A 9633-nucleotide genomic window follows, 5' to 3' on the forward strand; every position below is an offset into this window, starting at 1 on the left:
TAAAAAACTACTAGGAAAATTGCTACATGAGGTAGCAACTTAACTAGCGGAAGTATTTTCTAAGAATGTCTCTACTTGAAGGCACCGCTTCCGCTTGTATGTTGGGTACGAGTGAAAGTTATTTACACAAAAATCGAGATCCAATCTAACCCAAACCGAACTAAATAATTCAAATTATTGTACTCGAAATATGTTGATTGGATTCAGATTGAGTTCTTATAAAAATCGGATTTTCGAATTAGATTAGATTGAAAGTAATTGGATACAAAAATAAAAAAAATAACCAAATAGTAAATAGGTCTTATATTATTTAATTATTATTGGGCTCAACTGATTCTTTTTTTTAAAAAAATGGTTTAACAAACCTTCCCTTCTCCTAAAAGTTAAAACTCTAATTTGCTGCTACCTGCTATGAAGTTGAACGTAATTGTTGTGCTATTGTTGAACCTTCGGTTGTAACAAATTATGATTTTTTTGAGGGGTAATGAATAATTAATTGTTTTTAGTTTATTAATAAATTTTTACGGGATTGTACGAATAACTTCTATTATCGAACATTTTATTTTGATACTCGCACCAAATTTATTTTATTGAAAAGATGGAGTTTAAAAAAAATTGAATAATTTGGCTAGGATCCAATCTTGGGCTGAAATTTCAGATTGGATTGGTTTAGACTCAAACTCTAATTTATTCGAATTTGGATTGGAAAATTAAATTACAAATTTATTTGGATCGGAATGGATAAGGCCTAAATCCAAACATTACATCGAACTTTCACCCCTAATGCTGAACTTAGAAAACATAGTGACGTTGTATACTTGTATCTAGGTTATGTAGACGAAATGAGGGTAAATAAGTTTACTACAAATAGAATAATAGTATGCTCTCTTCAACTCACTTTTTAACTTCCTAAAATAAAGAAAATATTACAATAATGAATTTGTTGAAATATTTTTTTAAGATTCTAACTCTAGTCATGGGCAAACTATTTAGCTCAAATATGTCAATAATTGTTGATATCAAGAACATATAGTTCGGTACAAACTAATTAGCTCATAATACCAGCAATAATTGAGACTGTCTAGAGCCAGTTTCCATGTTCAAAACTTATTGACATAATTACGCCTAGCGAAATATGATAAACAAAGACTGGCAAACAAAAAAAGAAGACTTGTTACTAAAAACAAAAATAAAAAAGATGACACTTGCGAATATTTCAGTTAATTATATGATCAAAATCACTTATTGAGGATATTAACAAGTGGGTGTTGGGTGAGAATGTCAACGATCCAACTTGGGCTGCAAGCCTAGAAACCGCTATAGAAAATAATCTGGACTCAAGACGAAATCGGTGGAATAATATAACAAGTGTTATATATTTTACATATAAGAAAGTCGTAGATAGTTCTATATATAGATATTAGTAATAGTCTGTTATCTGCATGACTGCATATATATATAATATAATCCACCATACATATAAAAGCCAAAATAATAATGGTGGCAGCCAGATTGATCATTCAGCGCAACAGGACATAGGACTTGGGAGTAGTTGCCAACTATTCCCAGTTCGCACCTATTGTTGATAACTTAAAAAAACACTACTTCTACGCTTACCCTAAATTGGTAAACAAAGACTACTTGTCTATATTTCACCAACAAAAAGAGAAGACTTGTTGACAATAAAACCAAATACTAATTAACAGACGCATTGATTGATCCCCAATAATCTGATGAAATAACTCATTGAGTATATAATATTTTATGCTTAATCTTGAGTGAAAAATGTAAAAACTTGTCTATAAGCCTACTACAATCCACTTATAAATAATATGGTCTCGAAATCAACTAGAAGCCACCTCTTTACACTCATAAAGTCATAAGTCATACCTTGCCAAACAGAAGTACCTGACCTAAAGCCTCTGCCCTCTTATAGCCAAACCAAGTTTCAATAAATACAAAGCATCCAAGTTAAACAAGCAAACAAAATGGCAGCTTACACACTGAAGTCTGACAAGATGTTCCTTCGATGTATTGATATGGAAGGGATAGAACTATATGAGCTTGATAGTCCTTACTTATATCCAGTGAAAGGGAAGCATTGGAATCATGTTGGCATCAGCATAGGTCTTGGGAAAACTTACGAAACGCTGAAGATCGGGGACAAAGAGATTAAGGGTCTGGATTTGCAGACGCTGATCAAAGATCTATTCACCTCGCGACTGATTGTTAATCGCGAGGGGCTGTGTTTCCTAGCAACCACAGGGGTCACAGCTGTGGTTCTAGAAGTGGAGTACTACAGACTATATGATGTGTTCAATTGGTCCAAATATATGGTGAAAACATCTCTCAACACCAAGTGGACTCGAAAAGACATTGTGGATGGGCGTCCCTTGGATATTACTGTAACTGCGGGGTCGAATTCTGAGGATTTGACAAATAAAGAGAAGGAGCTCGAGGAAGAGAAAAATAAACATAAAGTACAGTTAGAGGAGCTGGAGCGTAAAAAGGAAGAGGAACTCAAGGAAAAACAAGACGAGGTGGATAACATGAAACAGAAGTTAGCCGATGCAGAGCGTAAAAACCAGGAAGGGTTGAAGAATACACAAGATGAGATTGCCGAATTGAAGCGTAAACATCAGGAGGATCTAACTCATTTGGAGACTGAAAAAGAGAAGGAATTGGAGGAGAAACAAGAGAAGATAGATGAATTGGACGAGGAGTTAGGGGAAAAACAGAAACAAAATGAAATTTTGGAGGACGAGCTAAAAATCTATTCATTTCAGAAGAGTGGTTTTAGTGCTCCCCATGATTTTTATCGGAGAATCGTGAAAACTGTAGAGATTTCTGTACCTTCTTCAGAATTTATCATCAATCAAATTCAACATAAGGGCAGAGACTGGCCGCCTTCTGACCTTCCTAAGATATTAACGCCTCTAAGGGCAGTACCAACGGTTCAAAAAAGGAATATTACATTTGAAGTTGCTAGCCTTTCTTACTACTTTGACTTCAACAATTGGCGGACTCTTCGAGTGGCATGGTCTCTTCCCAGGAAGGACGAGGGCGGAAAGTTTCAGGAAAAATTGCATGATGTGGTGTATTATGATGGCAATAGTTATCAGGCAGAGGCTTATAACGGAAAGGAAATTATCTCCAGTCCATGTCGTGCTGAGCACCTTGCCAGAGTTGGATGCCTTAAATTAAGATATATTATGGGGGTCGGCTTGAAGCTGACATTATAGATCTGGAAGTCTGTTAGGATAATTTATGGCTCGTTCGGTATTACCGTGGTTTTCTGTTTTTTGGTTTTTTGATTTTCAAAGTCATATGATATATGTTATATAATGAATAAAAAATTAGTCAAATTTATTGGGAACATGATGATTTTGAAAACTGACAACTGAAAAGTGAAAACCACTTTTTATGGTTTCCAGTTTTTGGTTTCTAGTTTTCAAAAAAACTGAAAACTGAAAACAAAAAACGATAACGAACGAGCCAACGAGGCCTTAGGAAGTTGATTTGCTTTTTATAGTTACTTTCCTTATTAGAGTAGGACACATATTCTTTGTATATGTTTGATTGTTTGGAAATTGGAATGACAAAGTAGGAAGGCATATTGAATTGACCTAATTCCCTTCAATATGACCGGTGATGATCCACTCGCCGGCAAGACCCCACCACCAAAATAGAGTTAACTTTTGAGTTTTTCACCGATAAGGACCTACAATTTTTTTTTTCACCTTTAAGGACCTACGATTAAAAATCCGGCCAATTAACCTCACTCTAACTCACCTGAAGTAAAGCATTTCCTTTTTCCTTTTAGTTTGCATTTTTATTACCTAGTACTTTTAGTTACTTGTAATTTTCTCTTTCTCTAATTTTCACCTCTTCCTCTCTCCACCGACTACTCTCATAAAAAAAATTCCCTCAATGTAGCAGCCACCACCACAAGATTATTCCTACTATTACAGACACAATCGCCATTGCTAGCTAATATATCTGAAAAAATTTCACAAACACAAAAACATCATTTCTAGCTAATTCCTACAATCACAAACACAAAACAAAGGAAGTTAGAGAAATGCAGATAAAAACAAAAATATATAAACCTTTTACTCTCTATACTATAGCTGAAAAAATTGATTATTTATGAAAATCTGAAAATCAAATTTTGTGAATTTGAAATTTTCGCATACGATTTATTTTGGGATTTTTAGTCAAACTTTATTGAAATTTGTGTATTTTGGGTGAGATATTTGCAATGGAGTGTGTTTTCATCTATTGTACATGATATCAAATTATTGAGAAATTAATTGAATTGTATTCATTGGTGATAGATTGCGTTTAAATTATGATATTTCATAGTCTCAGATTTGATATATTTGGCGACTACCTGAATGGTGGCCAACTGACCATTATGATGGGCAATCTAAAAAAGCGATGAACTCAGTTTCTTTGATATATAGTTATGAATTATGATGTTTTTACCCTTTTCGACTTGAAAATAGATAGGTTGATATTTTGTGATATACAAGATCCGTTTGTCGAGGGGTTGTGGTTTATAAGGTAGTTTTGGGGTAATCTGAATTGCTATGAGTGGTATTGGAGTCACGGAGGTGGTGTCCTGATGGAGTAGTTTTGATGCTCGAGGAAATGAAGTAATTAATTAGGAGGAAGAAGAAGAGTAATCTGACAAACAAGTTAAAAATGAAGAATTTATTCATTTAGGAATTTGTGGATATAAACTTATCCGTTTATTTATTGTTTAACTCAAGGACCCAACTTCTTAACTCACATTAGTTAAATTTTGACCGGAAAAGGTAGGTGAGGTCCTAAATGGTGAAAAAAAAGTTACAGGTCCTTACCGGTGAAAAACTCAAAAGTTTAGGTCCTTGTTATTAGCTTAACTCACCAAAATACTTATGTGGATTAGATGAAAATACTTATGCGATCCTCTACATACATTAATAATACTTCTAAATCAAATGACCAAACATGGGACTAAACATGCTATCTCAAGTATATAATCTAACAATTTTTGAGATGAAAAACTAATATGAACCCGCATGTTAGGGTATTTAATGTTTAGGTGTGATATATACATTGATTTTGTTCCTTTTATTGCCTTTAAGTTTTGGTTTTATGTTCATTCATGGGTTAAATGTTGTGGATAGGCCTACTGGTGGTGTTTTATGGTTAGAGGTGAAACCATGTTAGGGTATTTAATGTTTAGGTGTGATATATACTTTGATTTTGTTCCTTTTCATGCCTTTAAGTTCTGGTTTTATGTTCATTCATGGGTTAAATGTTGTGGATAGGCCTACTGGTGGTGTTTTATGGTTAGCTGTAAAGCCACTTCTCTATGTTGCACTGTGTTTTATTAGCTCCTCTATGATGAAAGTTTGTGACACACATCAGAATACACGTAACAAATTTGCCATTTTTTATGCCACCACTTGATAGCATTGAAGAGAGCTATTCAAGCTTCTGTGTAGTCATGTATGCCATAGACTGTGTGCGGGAAATTTTGTTCCATAACTTTAAGAGTTTATGTTGTTTTTCCTAAATCATTGTTTTTCCATAACTTTAAGTTGTATAACTAGGGTGAAGGCTGTTAATTTTGCTAAAGTCTTCCCTAAAATTTGTAAAGAGTGGAGTATAGTCACTAATTACAGCTTCCATCCAGGTGGCAGAATATGGCTAGCTTGGATTCCAAGCTTGTTTGTGGTAGATATCAGAAGCCAAGGGGATCAGTTTGTACACTGTGAAGTGCTGCATAGAGCTTCAGGAAGGTTTTTTTGGTTGACCATTGTTTATGGGTTAAATGATAGCGTTGAAAGGAAAAGGTTATGGAGTAAATTAGGTCAAATAGGAAGTAATTTGCAGGGTGCCTGGATTGTGATGGGTGATTATAATAATGTACCGAACCTTGAGGATAGAATTGGGTTTGCAGTCATTTTAGATGAAGTTGGAGAATTCAGACAGTGTGTTAGGGACTGTAGGCTAATGGAGTTTCAGACGTCTGGCCCTTTCTTTACTTGGTCTAACAAGCAGGAAGGTGAACATAGAGTGTTCTCAAAGATTGACAGAGTGTCTGTCAATGATGTATGGATGGACAACTTTGTTAATTGTTGTGCTGATTTCCTGCCTGAGGGGATCTCTGATCATAGCCCTTGTGTGATTAAATTGGTGAAACATGTGGTTACAAAACCTAAGTCCTTTAGGTTTTATAATATGTGGATGGAAGCTCCAGAATTTATGACTATGGTGAAGGAAGTATGGAGAAGTTCTGTGACAGGTGTAGCAATGTATCAGGTTGTGGCTAAGCTTAAAAAATTGAAACCTGTGCTTAAAACTCTGAACAAGAACAAATTTTCAGACATTGAGAATGAAACTGCTGCAGCCCTAGTGAAACTTATGGAGGTGCAACTGAAAATTCAGAATGATCCTAGAAACAGTGAGTTACACAGAGAAGAGGAAGACAATAGAAAGAAGTATGCATTCTTAAATAAGGCTAAATTAAGCTTCTTGCAGCAAAAGGTGAAGAGTGCTTGGCTTAAGGGAGGGGATGATAACACAGCTTATTTTCATGCTTGTTTGAGAAAAAGAAGGCTTCAAAATCATATTAGCAGGATACAAGATAGTCAAGGTGTGTGGCAGGAAACTCCTGAGAAAATAGAGGAGGCTTTTGTTGGTTACTACAAGGTGTTGTTAGGTACTGAAGAAGGGAGGAAAAAAGGAGTGAGTAGAACAATTGTTAATGAAGGGCCCTTGCTCACTCATGAACAAAAGAGTAGTTTGTGTATGCCTTTTTCAGGAGAGGATGTGAAGGAAGCTTTGTTTGATATTGAGGATAATAAAGCAGCTGGCCCTAATGGATTCTCAAGTGGCTTTTTTAAGAAGACTTGGGAGATCACTGGTCCAGACATCATTAAGGCAGTTTTGGACTTCTTTTCCACAGGAAAACTCCTCAAACAGGTGAATGCTACAAATTTATGCCTCATCCCTAAGTGTGAGCAAGCTGATGATGTCACCAAGTATAGACCAATTGCGTGCTGCAATGTGCTATACAAAGTTATTTCTAAAATGTTGTGTCAGAGATTGAAAGTAGTTCTCCCATTTATAATTAATCCTGTGCAAAGTGCTTTTGTGGAGAGTCGAGTTATAATGCATAACATATTCCTTTGTCAAGACTTGATGAAACAGTATAAGAGGAAGAATGGTCCAGCAAGATGTACCATTAAGGTAGATCTTAGAAAAGCGTATGACTCATTGAATTGGGACTTCATAAAAGATCTATTGGTGGCGATGAATTTCCCAGAACAATTTGTTCATTGGGTGATGGTTTGTATTACAACTCCATGCTTTTCATTGAGTTTCAATGGAGTAATGAGTGGTTTTTTTAAAGGAAAGAAAGGTCTACGACAAGGAGACCCAATTTCTCCATTAATATTTGTAATAGCAATGGAGTACTTGTCTAGATTATTGAAAAGGATGAGTAGGAAGGATGGTTTTGAGTATCATAGTAGATGTGGTCCTCTTCAACTCACTCACTTAGTTTTTGCTGACGATTTGATGATGTTCTGTAAAGGCCAAGTCAGCTCTGTACTGTTATTGTCTAGGGCTATGAAAGCCTTTCAAGATGCTTCTGGATTGACTGCAAGTAAAGAAAAAACTGCAGTATACTTTGGACATGTGACTGATGAGGTGCAGGAAAGAATAGTACAAGTAACTGGATTCCAGAAGGGTTCCTTCCCTTTTAGATATCTAGGTATTCCCATGACGTCCAAAAGAATCACAAAGGCTGATTGTGATCTACTGACAGATAGAATGCTGAAAAGGATTTTATGCTGGAGTTCGAGGAGTTTGTCCTATGCTGCAAGGGTGGTCTTAGTGAATTCTGTACTACTGAGTTTACACATATACTGGGCTCAAATCTTTTTGATCCCTAAAGGTGTTATGGTGCGAATTACACAGATATGCAGAGCATTCTTGTGGGAAGGAAAGGAAGTACTTCATAAAACTCCTCCTGTTGCTTGGGTTGATGTATGTAAACCTAAGAAAAGTGGAGGTTTGGGTATAAGAGATTGCATTCAGTGGAATTTAGCAGCAATGGGGAAGTATGTGTGGCAAGTTTCTCAGAAGAAAGATCTCTTGTGGATAAAATGGGTTCACAGTGTGTACATTAAGCAAGAAGAGTGGTGGGAGTATTCTGCTCCTACAACAGCTAGCTGGGGGTGGAAAGTCATCTGTAAGGCAAAGGAGAAGTTCAAGCTAGCATACAACAACAACAAGTGGCTGGATGGATCTAGGGAGTATACCATTAAAGATGGTTACAAATGGTTAATGGGTGATATTCCTAGAGTAAGATGACACTATTGGGTCTGGAATTCATACAACATACCCTAACATTCATTTATAGGGTGGCTTGCTGCCCTAGGTAAACTGAAGACAAAAGATAAATTATTTCAAGCAGGAGTGTGCACTGATCAGGATTGCTTACTGTGTACTCAAGGTCAGGAATCATGCTCTCATCTCTTTTTTTACTGTCAGTACAGTAAGAAAGTTTGCACTCAGGTCTTGGATTGGTTAGGGTTGGATTCTCATCAACAGGAGAACTTGTATGTGAGATGGAAAAAGTGGGGAAGGAAATATAATAGCACAGTTAAGAAGAAGTTTTGTTATGCTACTCTAGCTGCAACTGTGTATTATATATGGTATGCTGGAAACAATGCGCATTGGAACAGATGGTTATACATCCTGATCAGATTGTTCGAATTGTGAAGAAGGAAGTTTATAGCAGAGTTGCTCTACTGCCAAAGGAGAACTGGAAGAATGCAGATAAAGATTGGGTTGCTGCTAGAAGAAATTTAGTGTAATGCAGTTGTAATGTAGTTGCTTGTGCTGGTTTTGTAATTTGTTGACTCTGTTCTGAATTGTCTGTTGTTGCTTTGTTTGGTTTGGTGATGCTGTAATGCTTTTTTGGTAATAAAATTTCTTACCTTTTACCAAAAAAAAAAAAAATATATATATATATATAATCATGTATATATTTACTTTGAAAATGGCTTATGACCCATGGGTTTAGTGTTGATGTAGCTAATATCATTGTGGATCACGTGACCCATTATTAATCTTTTAAAAAAAATTGATTGAATTTTTTCCGCTTTGCCTACTACTTCATTTAAAGGATTAGATCACACAATTTGACCACATCTCGTACTCATCCATTGAGCCACTTTTTTTCCGCTACCTACAGTCCCTTTCACTTCCCTATCTTGCTGCCTTGCACCACCATTGCATTAGGCCACCCGATGGACACTATTTTTTGCAATAATCTATGTGTACCTTTTTTTTTATTCACTTTGCATACATTTTTTCAGTTGATTTTGTAATTTGTTGATGAGTTTTTGTTAATTTGCAAGGAGGTAATGTATCCTACTGAATTCTAATTGATAAAATTAGAAAATTTTAGATGGGTGTGGTGAAGAACTTCAAGTTGTGGTACCAATGAACCCATTGGCTTGAAATTAGCTAATCTTTAGTTTTATATTTGAAAACTCGTGTTTTGAGTATCTTGTATTAATTCGTCTTTAATTTTTTATGGTTTTTTTAATGAAAACACAATTTTTA

General features: G+C 35.6%; 1 protein-coding gene across 1 annotated transcript; it reads left to right on the forward strand.

The window, feature by feature from the left end:
• Positions 1 to 5446: 5446 nt before the first annotated feature.
• Positions 5447 to 8879, forward strand: LOC125498809 (uncharacterized). Its single transcript, XM_048647095.1, has 4 exons — positions 5447 to 5499; positions 5604 to 8364; positions 8554 to 8703; positions 8748 to 8879. Exons 1-4 carry the CDS (start codon positions 5447 to 5449, stop codon positions 8877 to 8879), a joined length of 3096 nt encoding a protein of 1031 aa, XP_048503052.1.
• The last annotated feature ends 754 nt before the right edge of the window (positions 8880 to 9633 follow it).

The sequence above is a fragment of the Beta vulgaris genome, chromosome 6 (genome assembly GCF_026745355.1).
Source record: "Beta vulgaris subsp. vulgaris cultivar EL10 chromosome 6, EL10.2, whole genome shotgun sequence".
In the NCBI taxonomy this organism is placed as follows: Eukaryota; Viridiplantae; Streptophyta; class Magnoliopsida; order Caryophyllales; family Amaranthaceae; genus Beta; species Beta vulgaris.